Here is a 17,497-nt window from a genome sequence, read left to right as displayed (position 1 = left end):
TTTCAATGAAATAACTTTGAATTCAAGTTATGTACTTCAACATTATTCTGAAATAAATTAACGGATAAGGATCCTCGGGAGGACTAGATTTCATGAAAGCGTTATGTCTTCACAATTATCGCAAATAATTCCGCCCACTCTTCTCATCGATTGTGGTCGTGTACCTTCAAGCTCCTGCAGAACCAAGGTGTGGGCAGGTGCTTCCGAACGCAAGGGGACGAGGTTCTGCTTCTGATAGGTCCCCCGTTCTAATCTCCTCCTACCTTTGAATCTCATTCGATAACGGGGGAGCAAGCCCATCCTGGTTCGATCCCGTTGTCGAATGAAAACCTCCACCCGAGGCTTCGAGTCCACGCCCAGAAGACACACCATCTGCAATGCACGTCGGGAAATCCAGTCCACAGGATCTTTTATAAAATTCAAGTCGCCTGGCGTTAAACTACAATGCGCAAATCCCGGATTTGTGGACACACATAAAAATAATATTGCCAGTGAGGCCTATAAAAGATTTACGTGTATTCATTGGGACATAAATTGCAATTTTCAGGAAAACGATAACCATGGTAAGGCACTTTATAAGAAACATTTTTAATTGTAACACTTAAAATCAAAAATCCCGGTGTCTCGTTTGAACTCATGGGTCAGTAGCGTCAGCTGCGAGCGGTCTGTAAGAGCAGCTCTGTTCGTGCCGCAGTAATAATAATATACAAATAATATTAATGATAGCATGTCCTTAACCTTTTCATAGCCCTTGTTGGCTGGACTCCATATAGCTTGTATGTCATGTGACTTGAGAGGGACCTCATCGAGTCTTTGTTGACGGAGAAGGAGGACGCGAATTAAAAGAGTGTACGGCGTTCGTGTTTATAGTGGTTTACCGTCCAGCTAAATCTAGTACCGGGGATGATGAGACCCCTACTGGGCTTAATCCCGGGGAAGAGACCCCTCATGTGCTTAGTCCTCCGTGCCCTGAAGACGCTGAGGACCAGGCGACCCACTTTGCTGAAGTTCTCCCCAAACATGTGTCCTCCTCATCCATTATTCTCACGCTTCCAGGATAAAGGCACTAGTAACGGGACGCAGAGTAAGAAGGCGCTGCTGTCGGACCCCCAGCTCTTTGACACCCAGTTTGATGAGCTGGTGACAGAGCTTACTGAGAGGGACATCGCTGACCCCGCACTCACCGATGCACTCAACAGGTTAAGAGAGGTATGTTGTGGTCTAATAATATAGACCTCTGAAGAATAAGTCCCGCCTCCGAGGCTCTTGGTTCCATGTTTAAATGTCTATGGAAAATAACATGGGGGTTTTGAATGATCGTACGTGACAAACTCTGTAGGTGGCGAAGAAGTAAAAGCTGCTCAGGTTTTGAAACGCACACTTTTTACATCTAGATGCCACCTGGGTTTTGGATTGTCCGGGCCGTTGAAGTAGTTTACTATTATTAATGCTAACCGGGAGCTAGTTCTGATCGGCGCAGACTTCATACGTCATACTTGTTAGGGAGGCGGGTGTTGCTCGCAACCATTCACAACCTAATATGATTGTCATTTCACGCGTGATTGGACGAGCAGCGTTGGTGCCACCTCCTCCGTAGGCGGGCTGTGGTGCCATTTCGGTGAAGACAAACTATGAAACATTGCCGTTGCTATGCAACCTTTACTGGGAGAGTCGTGACGTCATAAGCGCAGATCCGCGTTAACATAAGGATTCTTCATAATAGTTAACTAACTACCGTACTTTAACGGCACCGACAATCCAAAACCCAAGTGGAATCTAGATGGAAAAAGTGTGTAGTTCAAAACCTGAGCAGATTTTACTTCTTCGCCACGTACAGAGTTTGTCACGTACGATCATTCAAAACCCCCATCTTATTTTCCATAGACATTTAAACATGGAACCAAGAGCCTCGGAGACGGGACTTATTCTTCAGAGGTCTATTGCCGTAATAAGGGTTTTAATCAAGTAACCACATGTGATACTCGTAACAGTTCTTGAGCATGATAAATTCATTTTGGGATTCTCTGTATCTCTTAGGTTTTGCTGTACAATGCTCCAGGAGGAAAAAAGAACCGAGGGCTGTCTGTGATTGGTTCATTACGTGAGCTTGTCCCGCCCACTAAGCTGACCCAGGATGCAGTCCAGCGGGCGTTGCTGGTTGGCTGGTGCATTGAACTTGTATGTCCATGACTTTAGACATTCAGTAAGAGCTACATGAATGAAAAGTTCTGTCACTAAGTAGTAGGGTTTGTCTCTTAGCTTCAGGCTTTTTTCCTGGTGGCTGATGATATCATGGATGCCTCTGTGACACGGAGGGGACAGCCTTGCTGGTACAAGAAGGTGAGACACCACATGGGTCTGCCTCAAAGGCTAGACTTTAGATATTCCTTCCAAGTTAAAAGTGAAACACTGATCTTTGCTGCTTTGGAGGTGAGTGTTAATATACTGCAATGGGTCCGCTGCAGGAGGGAGTAGGTCTGGAGGCCATCAATGACTCATTCCTCTTGGAAGCGGCCATCTACAGACTTCTGCGGAGACACTGCAGAGAGCAGCCCTACTATCTGCACCTGCTTGAGCTTTTCATGGAGGTAAGTGACCCTAGTTTGCCTAGAAGTCAAAGCAAGCACATAGAATCCCATGTATGCATTATGTGTACACAGTATTTATATAATCTGTGCCCTAGACATCCTTCCAGACGGAGCTGGGCCAAGCTCTGGACCTCATGACGGCCCCCCCTGGTCAGATCAACCTCAGCAGGTTCACCATGGAGAGGTGAGGAGGGGGGAGTGGTGTTGCATCACGGAGGTACAGTTAGTTAAATTCTCTCAGGAATTTCCATAATAATTTCTAAGACAATAAATGGGAAGAAATGTTATTTTAAATGTATTTTTAAAACGGATTGATTTGGTGGAAAAAAAGACTTCAGGACTGACAAGATGCCAGGACTGAACGTGATGGACTTCCTCTTTTCTTTCAGGTACAAGGCTATTGTAAAGTACAAGACCGCTTTTTACTCATTTTACCTCCCAGTGGCAGCAGCTATGTACATGGTGAGTGTATAGTGTGTTTATGGAGAAAACGAATAAAAGGTCTTGAGGATGTGAATAAAGTATTGAGGGCAGTCTATACCATTTTTGTATGTATTTTCATCTGTAAAAATTACTTTAATCTTGGTTGCACTTGAGGGGCAGGATAGTATAGTGGCTATGGGGGTCAGGTCAGACTCCCTGCAGTTGGATTGGATCGCAGGGGTTAGGCAAGATGCCTAGCCCCTACTCTAATAACATGTATCGGAAATGGCTCACTACCCTTTGGATGAATTTGTCTGCTAAATGATCTCAGAGCAAATATGTTAAGACGTACTGCCAATTTCAGTCTATATGACAGGTTTTTCATAGTGAATCTACCTTCTTTTTTTCATTGTATTTAATTTGACAGTTTACTAACTATGTTATTAAAACACTGATATGGTTGCTGTACAGGCTGGAATCAACAGTGAAGTGGAACACAATAACGCAAAGCACATCTTGTTAGAAATGGGAGAATTCTTTCAGATACAGGTATGTTTGTATTCTTTTCATATTTCTCTAAATGAATACTGTAGATGAAAGACTGTTACACATCGCTGTGTATTTCCCCTCTTGAAGGACGACTATCTGGACTGTTATGGCGACCCCGCTGTCACAGGGAAGATCGGCACAGACATCCAAGACAACAAGTGCAGCTGGTTAGTCGTCACCGCCCTCGGGGTCATGACCCCGGAGCAGAGGGCTGAGTTGGAGGTGAGAACCTAAACCTACCATCATGGCATAAAGGATGGCCTGATAGTGGTCTAGTGGTTAGGGTGTATGTCCCCCAGCTGAAAGATTCTGGGTTCAAACTCCAGCGTTTAGTAGCAGCTATTGGTTAGGTTGCAGATGGCAATCAACTGAATCCCCCAACTGTTAACCCAATGAAAATCAGGTCTCTTTGTGCATCGATAACATACTATTACCGTCCTCTTATTGGATCCATAGTGGTAAACTAATTTTATAGACCTATAATTATCCCTAGCTGTTATATTTATCAATGATTCATTTTGATGTCAGTCGGTGCAACAAGCCAATGTTTACTTTAAATGCGGTAACACTGGTTGCTTTTCATCAAATGAAGGCTTGTAGTTGCTACATGGTTGCATCCATGGAAAGAGGCCCCTCTCAATATAGGTAAAAAAGGGCTTATTCTCAGGCAAGGAAATCACAGCAATTCTCATTTTCTTGGACTTCTGAATATTATTTTCCATTTCTGCCAAATCCATTTCACTATTCCGAAAGTAATAATTTACTGTAGGTGTTTTGGATTAAACAGTTTGTTAAATGGATATATAGGAATAACTTTAAATCATCTACCATCTTTCACGACCCTCTTCCTTTTTTCCTGTAGGCTTGTTATGCACGCCACGACGAGGCAAGTGTGCAAAGGGTCAAGGCTCTGTACAGCACGCTGCAGATGGAAGATCTGTACCACCGTCATGAGGAGGACAGCTACCGACGGCTGCAGGAGCTCATTGCACGCCACGCACAGAATCTCCCACATTCAGTGTTCCTCAATTTTGCCAAGAAAATCTACAAAAGAAACAAATAATCTGAGAGAATTGGATCTTAAATTTTTGTAAAAATTGTGTTTGATTGTAAATGTAAATAGCATGTTTCCTCGGACAGTTTTGGGGTTTTGTTCAGTAGGGCTGGTTTCAGTTTAGGGACCAATAATTAAGCAGCTTTTGGATCCAGAAAATAGAGTTGATCCTGGCATTTCATTTTGTAAAGGCAAGGACCCTGCATAAATACGAGAGACGTCAAGGCAGAGTTTCTTGTGTGTTTGTGTCCTTTCCGCTGCATATTTATTGACCTAATATACAGCGCACAGTATATCACTTCATCTCTTTACTCGAGAATCCCATGGATTTGTTAAGAAGCAACGTCACGTGACTCTCTGTGATGGAATTTGCTGTGATATCAGCCATCCGATGCAGAGTACATTATGTCATAAACAAGGCTTCCATTTATGCCCAGAGTAACCAGGCTCATTTATCATTGAACAGCTTTACACGGGAAGGCAATACAATGAATAATTGTTGTTAAAAAATAATAAACAGCTCATCACATGTTGAATGTACTTAGAAATAGTAGTCATGAAATTGATTTGTATCAGTATTTTTTTTTTTGTAAAACTGTCAGACCAAGCCCATTGAAATATATTCTTAAACCTCAATTATAAAGTCGCATTCACTGTCAACATTTATCGTTCACTGAGAATCGTTTATTCTTTTAAAATGAAATTGAATTATTATTTAATGATTTTTTCTATTTCTATTAGGCTACATGTGTGATTGTGATATATTTACGCTACTATTGTCATGTGCAGCCTAGAATTAATAAACAAAATAGACACCGCAAAATAAATGTAGATGAATACTTGCTGATCCTTTAAAAGGTTAGTTACCAAGAGATCTGTGATAGGCCCACAAGGGGTGTGGTCTTGGGGAGGGGGAGGGGGACTTGGATGACGAGAGCCTCAGAGGTGGCCGCGAGAACAGAGATGCTGTGGGTCTGAACCTCGGTCGAAATATCTGTACACGGTCGGGATTGTAAGAGCTCTGTTTCCTGATGACTTCTTTCCTCTTTCAATACCCGAATGGAATCGTGAGTAGATGACATTTATACCGTTATACTTTCATCTCGAACGGTATTGTACAAAGCTCTGCCGAGTAGACTACACCTTATATGCCTTTCAAGTCAGCCAGCTAAAACATGCACTGCCATTTCCCCGGGTAAATCCTTCCTTAATAGCGTATTATTATTCACATCAACTTGAAATGTGATATTAATTTTGGGTGTACATCTATTTTGTGGCGGAGGTGGATGGGCCTAGATGGCAGGGCGATGCGGCTTAAGGTACTACCCCCCCCCCCCCGCCCCCAGTCTCCATCCTCCAGTCTCCAGTGCTCATTTCCGATCAATAATTGTACGACCAAATTGGCTGTGTTTGATGGTCCCAAATCAAAAAGGCTGCTATGCTGTGTAGAGCTACCTTGTTCCATTGCTTGAGCCAGTTCATAATGGCCATTCCGACGAAATGGCCTATGTAATCAAGCATTATGTGATGTATAGTCTTCACTGATTTGAAGGGCACTGTGTGAGGGGATATACAAGCAATACGCCTCTGTAGCTATATGCTTGTCCAAAAGAGCCTTGGCGTTATGCGATGTGGTTGCTTGCTTTATTTCACGCTTCACTTATGTTGTGCATCTTGTCATTTTAGGTAGTGCTCTAACCCATCCGATAGCATTTCTCAAAAGCTTGGCTCTCATATATATATATATATATATATATATATATATATATCATTGACGCCATCGCTCAAAGAGGCAGAATAGCTAGCCAGGATGATGGGTGATTAATAATAAAATGTCAACAATTTCCAAAGGGATGTCTTGACCTGACATTGTATTTAATTTATGTTTCATATTGTGAGCTGAGTATGACATTTCTTCTCTGATATCTTTATGGTGATATATGAGGTTAACTATCTATCTACGTGGTAGCATGCATTGACAACATTTTATTCATAACAGACATTCATAAAACAATTTACTAGCAGCATGTTCAATATGTAGGCATACTTTAGGTAGAAAGGGAACTAGATTGATATATATATGGATTTGTTGATGAATAGATATAATAATAATAATAAATGAAATTTATATAGCGCTTAATATGGTACTCTAAGATGATATGAATCTCATCCCAAAGGGCATTTTAAAATATTTGTATAACCTCTGTATTTATTGAACACAAACAAATGATTTAGCCAATTATGTGTATTCTTTAAATAAATATAAAATATATGGTATTTGAAGTATATGCAAAATGCATTGCCATAAACATTTTCGATAGCTCATATTTCTAATACTTAAAAAACACTCGTATTGTGAGTGTGTATGAGCATTGTTTTTTCATTGTCATTTAAGAGTGAAAATTATTACTTCCAGCATTCTTATTTCTCCCACAACTGGGACACAGCTCATGCTGAAACAGAAAAGCCAAGAGCAGCGTTAACGGCCCATCTATAATGAGCCATAATGAACAGCCCTGATCAGTTAAACTTCAAAGATTCTTTTTAAAGGCGAAACGTGTGTTGAACAACAAGAATGTCCCTGTTGAGCACTGGGGCCAAGCTCCTCGTTCCTATTGACTGTATGTCTGCTCTGATGTTTCAGGGGCTTAGGACTAAGGCCATGATGTGAGCGTCGTGGCCAGTCACCGTTCGGATCTCTCCAGCCAGCTTTAGAAGCCCTGTTTCTATAGCAACAAAATAATTGATCAGCACAAAAAAAGATTCCACAATGCAATCCTCTGCCCGTCCCTCCCAGCCGCCAAGGCCTCGGCGCCTTGAGGCAAGCAGGCGGACTAATACTGCAGCAGAGCCAAAGTCCCATGGCCCTGGTTTCCGGAGGGAGGATAAAAACATGAACACAATCGCCAATTCTTCCCCGCGACGCCCCACAAAAGCCTCTTCAGAAAACACCAGAGTCCGGGCGGGCGTGCAGCCCCGCACGCCGGTCACCCAGGCCAGGATGGGCCTGAAGAAACAGGGTGTCGCGGCTTCCAATCCAGCTAAACCCAAATTGAAAGGTGCACGTGCACCAGCGGCGGCGAAAGTTGCACCTCCAGCGCCTCCTCCTCCCGCTCCCCCCTCTCCTCTCCTTCCCCTCGATCCTAATTGCAATGAGCCCAGCCTGCCATGCCTGTGTTGCGATGGCCGCTCTCCGCAGGACAACAACAGCATGTTTAACCACAACCACAACAACAACAACGCCATCTCTCTTAGACATCAAATGCGACTTCAGCCACCTCCACCCCCATTGGCACTGAGGCAAGAAGGGAAAGGGGCCCAGGCTAGCCCCTCAAAGGCCCTGCCACAGCCCATAGCTGCATCCTGTGCTGCTGCAGCTACTGCTGCTGCTATAGAGCATGAGGGTAAAAATGCAGAAAAATGTGTTGAATTGGACAACAAGAACAATGCAAAGCCACACGAAGAGGAAGACGAGGACGACAGCAGTGGGGATATTGATTTGGATGTTGATCAGGGTGATGATGACGATGATGAAGATGATGATGACACACTAGTCCCCTCGTGCTGTGACTGCCCCCCCTCCCTGCTAGACCTGTCTCTCTCTACGTCCTCCTCCTCATCCTCCACCTCCATCAGCTCCTGCTCTGACCTGGAGTCCGACTGTGCGGATCTCTCCACCTCTCTCTGCTCGTCTCATGGCCAAGATGATCTGGGCACCCCTGAAGAACAGCCCCTTCCTCCAGCTCCTGAACGCCCCCCCCCTGCCCTCTCTGCTCCATCTCTTCCCCTCAACCGCAATATCTCCCCCCTAGCATGCCGCTCTCCTCTGGATGCCTGCTCCCCTGATGAAGGCTATCCCTCTGCCCCAGCATCCCCCTCCTCTGACTACCTGGGAGCCAAGAGTTACACGGGGCATGGACATTTGGATTCAGAGGTCACCAAGCTAGGTCTGTTGGACTTCTTGGAATCGGTAGGGGAGTTTGGAAAGATGGAGCGCTTCAGTCAGGTGATCCAGGCGGCTCATTGGGATCTGGAGGGGGAGCAGCATTGGGACGTCCTGAGAGATCGGCTGGACCACCTCGATCGCCTGGAGAAGGTCAACCGGGAGGTCAAGCTAGCCTACATCGCCAGGCTGCATGAGAAAGATCTCGATTTAGCAGATTTCGAAGAGCAGGACTTCTCCGATGTTTTGGACGAAATGGGGAACATCGATATGTCCTGGAAGTTGTATAAAGGACGTGGAGGAACACTGGCAGAGTCTCAGGAGTTTTCTGATGCTGGCGTGGACCTCACTGCGCCGTCTGATTGTGATGAATCTGTGGTTTCGGATTCCCTCACTCCTTCCCCCGTCGATCCGCCCCCAAGACCCCCCAAACCCCCTGCTCGCCACGCCAGCGTGAACTCTGACCTCCACACTTACATAAACATAAGCAGGGAGACCACCTCCATCGCTGTCTCCACTTGCCCCACGCCAACTTTCTCCACCTTCTCCCCAAACTCGTCCCCCACCTTCTCCACTTTCCGGTGCGAAAAAGCCCTTCCACCATCTCCGCCATCCATCCCTCCTCTCCCTGCCTCCCAGCCCCTTCCATACCTGACCCTCTACACGGCTCCACTACCCCCTCTGTTGCCCACCCCGACTCCTCCTATCCCTCCCCCTCGGAGGCGCCACCTGGCCAGGAAGGAAGCTCAGCGGCTGGCTAATCTGCAGGCCCTGCAAGAGAAGACCCCGCTGTCTCTGCCCCCTCCCACCACACGCCCTCCTCCTCTGCCTCCCCCGCCGACCATCTCAGTCTCCTGCTCATCGGCTTCCTGCTCTCCCCCTGAAATACCACAACCACCCCCTCTTCCCCCTCCGCCCTCCTTCCATGCATTAGATGTGGAGATTCGGAAGCTGTTGATGCTGGCGGGGCTAACCCAGGCCGAGCTCCTTAAACTCAGCCCAGAGCTTGGTGACTGTGTGGGAGAGTTAGAGGAGGAGGGGGACGGCCACACCATTTCTCTGAGGTCTAACGAGGCCAAAGAAATACGGCAGTTCAAAGGGGTAGAATGCGATGTGGCCGTCATCAGAGATGCCTGGAGCAACAAAGAGGAGCTGGATGCAGTAAAAAGGATAGAAGTCAGGGAAGGAAAGAAGGGAGATGGGAGCCCCGACACACTGAGAACCACCTCGTTCACAGAGATGGCCAGAAGAAGGAAGAGAACCACTGGGCTCATGTCTGAAGCATACTACAGCACCGAAACGTTCAACTTCTCCCCTCCCCTTTCAGATTCTCCTCCCCCTCCGCCTCCCCGGCCCCTCCCCCCTGTGCCTCCATCCCTGCCCCCCTCCAAAGCTTGTACCCTTTCAGCCAATTCTGCACGGCCTGAGAGATTTGATTGGCTCATCGCATTCACACCTGATAAGGAAGCCCAACTGCTGCCTCAACCCCTGGAGATGGCAAATGCTGAGGTGGACACACCAAAGAAGCTGACGTATTCCTCAGGGTCATCTACCGTGTTGGGCCCAAAGGTCACAACCTTTAAGGAGCTACGCTTTCGCAGCCGCAACAACTGCCTTCAAACCAAGATGATCACTGACCCAGAGCCGGACCCGACCATCATCACCCCCGACCCAGACATCCTCTACAACCTCAAGTGGAGACGGGAGAAGAAGGACGTGCACGGGGACGACCACCAGTGGGAGTACACCTCCCAGGCCCAGGCCTTTTTCATGCAGCCCCCGCCGGCGCTCACATCCATGGACGCACTGAAGGAGATGCTGCAGAGGGCCGATGAGGAGGGCAGGCAAGCGGAGCTCTGCGCCACGCAGAAGATGGGCTGCTCGGCGAGCGACGGCAACCTGTGGACCAGTGGCGAGGAGAGGGAGAAGCAGAGGGAGGGGCTGAGGGGTGCGGAGAAGAGCGCCAAGGAGCCGGAGACCGAGGTGGAGGTGAGGGGAAGAGCTGACGGAGGGAGGACTTTGGAATCCAGAACTGCACGTGAGTGTGATTATTATCATTTGGTCAGAAGATAACGATGTGAGAGTGTGCGTACAAAGGTGGTGTCGTGGTCGTGGTTGAACGTGTCAATAGTTTTAATGCAAAGCGTTCTATTTTGATCCAATCACAATGTTGAAATGATGGGGAATAATAACAATAATAATAATAATAATAATAATAAAATGAGACATCAGGATATTTATCCAACGCGAGTGTATGTAGGGACTGCCCAGGGTAGCCAGTCCCTACTGCCTGTGTCTGAACAGGGAGAATATTCCAACAAGGAGATTCATCGAAGTAACTTAAGACTGCAATAAATGCAGTCTGGACCGCGCATCAAATCTAAGCTGGGCAGATGATGGAGATGAACAGATGGAGAGTGAGGGGGAGAGAGGACCTAACAGCTCGCTCTCTGTCTCTCTCTCTCTCTCTCTCTCTCTCTCTCTCTCTCTCTCTCTCTCTCTCTCTCTCTCTCTCTCTCTCTCTCTCTTTCTCTCTGAGATGGCAAGGCATTGTGAGGAGAAGGCGGAGGTTCTTGTTGTTGGAATGTGATGTCATCTCTGCCTTATTCAATTATTCATCATCTCGTCAAATTGTGCGAAGGGAAAGTAGTGCCCACTATGGGAGTCCGAGCCATATCATATTCTGATCGATCACTTCCTCCCTCTTTCCTTGTCTCTACCTCAAGCTGTTCTGCCCCATCGTCTCCTCCTCTCCTATCTGTTCAGTCGCACATTACCTCCAGTATATTTCTTATTTATATAGCACAGTGAGTCACCATTTCATTTTTCTACTGCTGTTTCTCTCTTTCCTTAGTTTCTCTTGGTAGCCCACTCTCCCTTTATTCTCAAAATGGGGAGAAGCCAGAAAATGGGTCTGTTTTGATTTAAAAAAAGACATATAAACGTTCTGATTCTGAAATTGCATTTCCCAATTAAACTTAACTTAACTGAAAAAAAGGAAGTAAGGAAATAATATAAAATGTTAAAATCTCTCTTACGATATTCATCCCGCTCTCAATTTTACCTCCTCCTTTGCTACAATGAAGGTAACCATTGAGTAACTTGTGCTCAAAAAAGGTGTGTGGCCCTTTAAGAACACTAAGGGTGGGTCCTTGTGTGTGTACCAATTACTGAGCGCTGTTGCAGCAGCAACAGGAAGTATCATGTGTTAGTTTCACTAAACTGACAGTGGAACTCTTTCAAGGTATGGTTGCCCTCTAGCCTGTTTTTCTTCCAATAGACTAGGGTTCACAGGTGACCCACTGTAATTGAGTTTGTATTTCCAGCCTCAGAACAAAGATAGACCCAGTGACTAAGCAGAAAGAACAGACCACTGCTCTCTACCCACTGACTCAGCAGTATAGACAGAGGGAGGGAGAGGGAGGGAGGGAGGACAAGGGGGGGTTTGGTGGGGAGAGAGGAAGAGGAAAGCTACACACAGAGTAAAGGAAATAGGTTTATCACCCGGACGTTGATGTTATCCACTGCTCACTGATGCTATCCAGGCAGAAGATGTACTGCAGAAAGATCATAGCTGTGACTTTCATTCATCTCCATTGAATTTCATGCCCTGTGTGCGCATCAATATGCATTCAGAAACCACACGGCTTGAAATGTTGTTAAAGGAGTGTGGAACAATATGGAAATGTCTGATTTTGTTGTCTCCACGCTTGTGAAAGTTATTGTTCTTGTTGTTCATGTTTTCAAATCAAAGCAAAACTTAATTGAACGAAACCTGAATGGTGGACATTCAGAGGAAATATGTGCAGTAATCTGAAATTGATAATCAGCAGAAATCAATGGACATCCCAGTTTCATCCTCCTTTAAACATGACATTACTGCATGACGTGAGACGAAGACTGTTGTTTTATTGGAAGGTGTCCATGGATCTCCTCTGTGGACTAACATTCTCTCCATCTCTGTCTCCTTCCTGTCCATCTGCCACCCTCCACCTCTTCCATTCCACCTGGGTGTTTCCAACGGTTGTCTCTGACTCTCCTGTCCCTCATATGACCATGCTTGTACACCCTTACCCCCGTCCCCGTCCCCGTCCCCGTCCCCGTCCCCGTCCCCGTCCCAACCCGTCCCCTTCTGCCTGCCTGTTACCTCTGACCACCAGTGTCCTCACCCCCACTGTCCCTTGCCCAGACCCGCAACTATCCCCCGGCTTCCCCCTACTTCCTCCATGCTTCTGAACCGCCCTACCGTCCCGGCTACTACAACCCCCAGCCCAACACTCACCCCCAGCACAACACTAACCCCCAGCACAACACTAACCCCCAGCCCAACACTCACCCCCAGCACAACACCGCTCCCCAGTCCAACACCGACACCTGGTCCAAGACTGCCCCCACGCCTAACACCGACCCCCGGCCTAACGCCGACCCCCGACCCCACAGCCACGCCGGCAGCGCTGGCCGCAGCACACCCCGTTATCACCACGCCACAGACGCGGAGCGCCTGAGTGACCCCTGTGTCCCCTCTAATCGGGGGCCCGTCGTTGTAGTCGACCGCGGTGCAACCCACGTGAGCGAGGCCGGGCCTCGCCATGCAGAGTCGGCGCGTCGCCGTGCCGACGCTTCACATATCAACAGGGAGCTGACGCAGGACGACGCTGAGTCGGACCCCGTCAGTCACTTTGACTCGCTGTACTGTAATGAGTCAGAGAAGCGGGGCGGCTCGCCCCCTGACCGTGGCGTCGTGTGCCTCGGCAGCGTGGAGGCGGCGGGCTGCTCCACGCCGTATAAGAACCTGGACGTCATGTTGACGTACTCCAGCACGCCAACGGCAGCCAGCGGGCCCCCGTGCCCCGGCAGCTCGGCCAAACACAGACCTTCACACGGCTCCTCCCCGGACGGCAGCAGACACGCAGCAAGGGCCTCAAAGGAGCTCCCTCCGCTCCCCGGCCTCTACCTGTACCACCCTAAGAGCTGCCCTCTGCACAGGGGGGCCCCGCCGCGCCTCTCTCCCATCGGAGCCATCTCCCCTCCCCGTCGCCCTGGAGCTCTGCCTCCGGGGCTGGATGCCTCAGGCCTCAGCTCCCCGCTCTGTCCCCACTCGCACACCCTGCCTGCCCTCGCCGCTCCCCTCTACTACCCTTACCTGTACCCTCCGATACCGCCCCGCACAGCCACCCCCCCCCCCCCGCGCTCCCCCGCCCAGCACAGCCCCTCCCCGCCCCCCTAAACGCCAACAGGCTCCCCCGAAGCCAAGAGCGTCCAGTAAGATTTCTTTCTCTCTTCTCTCTTCTTGGTTTCTTCTCTTTGCCATATGTCTTGCGCATCGTCTGTCTGACATCCTGCATGCATGGCTGTCTGTCCATCTTGGGGATTTTTCTGTGTGTGTGTCTCTACTCTGAAAAGAAGCCCTTATGCTTTTCCCCTCTTGTATTTCCCTGGGGGTTTGCAGATTTGAAAGAATGGGGTAAGTACAGCCATGTTGTCCGTCAAAAGCCAATTCCCTGCTGGTCACATGATACTTTGTGGAAGCCTTTTCAAATCTGCAAACTGTCCTGGGAAGGGAAAAGCAGCAGCTGTTGCTAACAGAGAGCTTCTGGATTGTTCCTTATTGTTGATTACTTTTGAATGTCTTCCTTTAGTCCGTCCATTCTTCATCTATGTTTCCATATAATTTCCATTGTCATGTGTTCTTGCATGGTGTACCTAAATGGACTCATTTCACGCCAACCCCAGCAGGCTTATTGAAGCAGATTTTTATGATCATGTTAATTCAAAATCATGTTAACTGAAATGGAATCCTTCTACAAAAGCATTTTCTAATCTCCTCCATGATTAACTAATGCACTGTTCATTTCTGTTTTATGTTATGCCTTTATATAACTTTAACATATTTCTTCACAATATTCATAGAAGCATATAAATGATTTCTGCCCTTTTTGTGTGTTTTAAGTATATTACCTTTTTATTTACTCTATGTTGCATCCAGTATAATGTTCCCCTAAACCTGCACTGGTGTGTCCGTGTGTGCGTGGATAACTGAACAACTGGCATTGTGTTAGATGCATCGTACCCTGTCAGAATGTGTTTTGAGATTAGTGCATGACTACAGTAAACGCAATCAAGGGTCTAGAATCTCCTCTAGACCACTTCTAAACGTCAGCTCTACAGATGCAGATTCAGCCTGTGCTGAGAGGCGATGCAATGCTATATTATTTTCCCGGATTTGCTCATGTTTTACTGACCTGAATTGTACCATCTGCTACTACCTGGCTTCGCCAATGCATCTCATGGCTTAACTTGCATTACTTTTATTAATGCTACTAACATGTATGTCTTCAGTGCTGTTGACTCTGTGGTAACACCCTGGTTACTCTCCATGGCAGCGGTCCACAGTGTCTCGTTCGCTGGCTCTACCCAGAGTGACTGCTCCTCTTGGATGGGGGAAGATGTCAAGATCCCGGTGAGAGGTTTTGGCCTTCCTTCCGTCTTACTGCAGGAGAAGAAAGGTACGTCTGTGAGATCGGGTGTCCCCGTGTAGTGGGCCCTTGTTCTTCTGGTTTGCCAGCTGGGTTGTCTAACTGAAGGCTGCGTTGCTGTGCTCCCCAGCTCTTGTCAGTGCGGTGAGCGTGGCAGTGGAAGCCATCTTGGCCCAGTTCAGCTCCTCTAGGACTGTGGTTCAGAAGGTGAGACTAACCCTTCTGTAACTAAGTTTAGATTCATTTCAGCAATAGATTTTTATTCCGATCACTATTATGACTAATCTTTGGTACTGTGTATTCTGATTTTTATATTTAATTGTTCAAATGTTCTTTCTTCTGCTTGTTCTGCATCTTTATTTTTTGTTCAGCAGCTAAGGGACCGAAGTCAAATTCCTTGTTTGTTCGCAAACCTGGCCAATAAATCTGAATCTGAATCTGAATCTGAATCTGAATCTGAATCTTTATATACACTTCTGGTCTCAGTCTCTTGCAAATAGCACAGTATTCAACTCTCCTTAGAGAACCTTGTAGAACACTAGGTTCTCTTGTGTACTTACTTTAGGTTCCTGTTAACCCATTGTCCTTCCTCCTCCTCATCCCTATTGTGTCCTATACACTACCTTTCTTTCTCTCGTGAATCCCCACACCCTCCCCATCTCGCCTCTCTCACTTCCCATCTGTCCACTCCGGCTCTGTGTTCCTCCTCCTCCTCCTCCTCCTCCTCCTCCTCCTCCTCCTCCTCCTCCAGGCTCTCTCGGGAGACAGCAGTGTCAACCCAACCCTCGGCCGTCTGGTGCTGCAGTGCCTCTGCCCGGCCTTGCACGGCCTTCTGTCGGATGGCCTCAAGCCCCATCAATGTGATGTGATTGCAGGCAGGAGGCCAAACTCAGCCTGGGGATTGGTCCAGGCCTCAACAAAGCCAGGTAGTGAAAGCCTTTCTTCCTCGGGAAATGACAACACATTTCCTCTTCCTCGCTGTCTCGTGTCTCTTTCCCACGGTGTCTCTCAATACGTGTTGGTTTCCAAGGTAAATGAACGCAGGACAAACAGAGTAATGGCTGGATATTGATTGGGGCTGAAGAGCCAATAAAGGCCTGTTATTTTCTCTTTGTAATCCGCTTAGCTTCTTTCTCTCCCCTCCTCCCTGTGTCCCATAGGCCCCAACACCCAGACCGTGTTCAACCTCCAGGTCAGAGTTGGAGAGCTTCCCCAGCTGAAACAGAGCAAACAGCGATTCAACGCCTTCCTCTTCGGCCTGCTGAAGTACGTCCCACAGATTGTTTCTGTTTGACGTGTGTAGTCCAGTTGATATCTAGTTCAGTACTCATACGCAGTCTTCTCCTGGTCTCTTCAATCCTCTCCTTCTGTCTTTCAGTACCAAGCTTCTTGATTTCTGGCTGTCTCACCTCCAGTCTTGCGATGGTACGTCCTCCTCTCGCTCCTCTCCCCCCAAATATGGTTCCTTAGATGTTCCAGTAAGTTAAACAGGACCTATTTGCTCCTCCCAGATGTGCTGGAGACGTTCTACCAGCCCTCCTCCTTCATGCGGCTGTCCTCCGTGGCGGGCCAGACGCTGTACGAAGAGCTGCTCCTGCTGCTGCAGCCGCTCAGCCTCCTGACCTTCAACCTCGACCTTCTCTTCCAGCATCACCACTTGGAGCCGGCCAACCACAGCCCTCAGCTCTCCAGCCTGCCCGCTCAGGATGCGGGGGGGCTTCAGGCTCTCCCCCCAGGGGCTCCTGTCCAAGGGGGACCGGGCCAGCAGCAGCTCCAGCAGCAGCAATCATCTTGAGAGCTTGTCCAAGCTTGACTTGGGAGGTTCGGAGCACAAGGAAGCCACTAGTGAAACCAGCTCCTCATCCGTGGCCAGTTCAGATGATCAAGGATCAGGGATGCCCCCCCATAGGGAGGCGCCGCCCTTGAAGAACCCAGTGAGTGTCAAGCGCACCAGCCCCCAGCTCCTGTGGGTGCAGGAGAAGGAGATCAGAGATCTGCCCCCGCCTGCCATCGACGACGGCAGCCTCACTCAGCAGGCCGGACAGGTACACCGCAGAGCTGCTCGGAGCCTGCAGACCTCAGGGTTTACCTCGAGCTGCAGTAACGTGTCCCCTTCGCACGCAGGTGATCCAGGACAGCTGGGAGGCGGTCATGCGCCTGGGAGGGCGCCTGAGTCGCAACCTGTCTGAGATGAGTCTCCCCGCGGGCCAGATCCAGGGGAAGGAAGGCACAGAGCTCTACTCCCAGACAGGAAGTGACTTCCCTCGGGTGGACAGCACTAACAACGTCCCCTGGGGGCTGGGCCGTCTTTTCGGAGCCACCAAAGGTGCCAGGAGCCCCGTGGGTCCCCCGACACACACCAGGTAGATCAAGCCAGGTCTCTACCTCGTACCTGCAAAAATGCTTTGCTAGGCTGCGTGGGATTTAGTGGATTTGTTTTTAAATTATAAAATGGTGTAGTGGA

The 17,497-nt window shown here is 48.3% G+C and overlaps 3 protein-coding genes across 3 annotated transcripts in view; all 3 read left to right on the top strand.

Annotated features, from left to right (window-relative positions):
- LOC130391633 (small conductance calcium-activated potassium channel protein 3-like) overlaps positions 1-17,497 on the top strand; it is a 109,127-nt gene that overhangs the window by 60,290 nt on the left and 31,340 nt on the right. The gene's annotated exons all lie outside the window — the stretch shown is intronic.
- On the top strand, positions 353-5,433 carry LOC130392210 (farnesyl pyrophosphate synthase-like). The gene is made up of 10 exons (XM_056602670.1): positions 353-563; positions 1,057-1,209; positions 2,038-2,178; positions 2,260-2,340; positions 2,466-2,588; positions 2,684-2,772; positions 2,978-3,050; positions 3,483-3,560; positions 3,648-3,782; positions 4,423-5,433. The coding sequence occupies exons 1-10, from the start codon at positions 561-563 to the stop codon at positions 4,621-4,623; spliced, it is 1,077 nt and encodes a 358-aa protein (XP_056458645.1). The 5' UTR covers positions 353-560; the 3' UTR covers positions 4,624-5,433.
- rusc1 (RUN and SH3 domain containing 1) lies at positions 13,806-16,828 on the top strand. The gene is made up of 7 exons (XM_056603184.1): positions 13,806-13,819; positions 14,941-15,063; positions 15,164-15,240; positions 15,785-15,959; positions 16,194-16,299; positions 16,412-16,458; positions 16,545-16,828. The coding sequence occupies exons 2-7, from the start codon at positions 14,994-14,996 to the stop codon at positions 16,826-16,828; spliced, it is 759 nt and encodes a 252-aa protein (XP_056459159.1). The 5' UTR covers positions 13,806-13,819; positions 14,941-14,993.

The sequence above is a fragment of the Gadus chalcogrammus genome, chromosome 11 (assembly GCF_026213295.1).
Source record: "Gadus chalcogrammus isolate NIFS_2021 chromosome 11, NIFS_Gcha_1.0, whole genome shotgun sequence".
In the NCBI taxonomy this organism is placed as follows: Eukaryota; Metazoa; Chordata; class Actinopteri; order Gadiformes; family Gadidae; genus Gadus; species Gadus chalcogrammus.
This window is presented reverse-complemented; position numbering and strand designations above follow the sequence as displayed.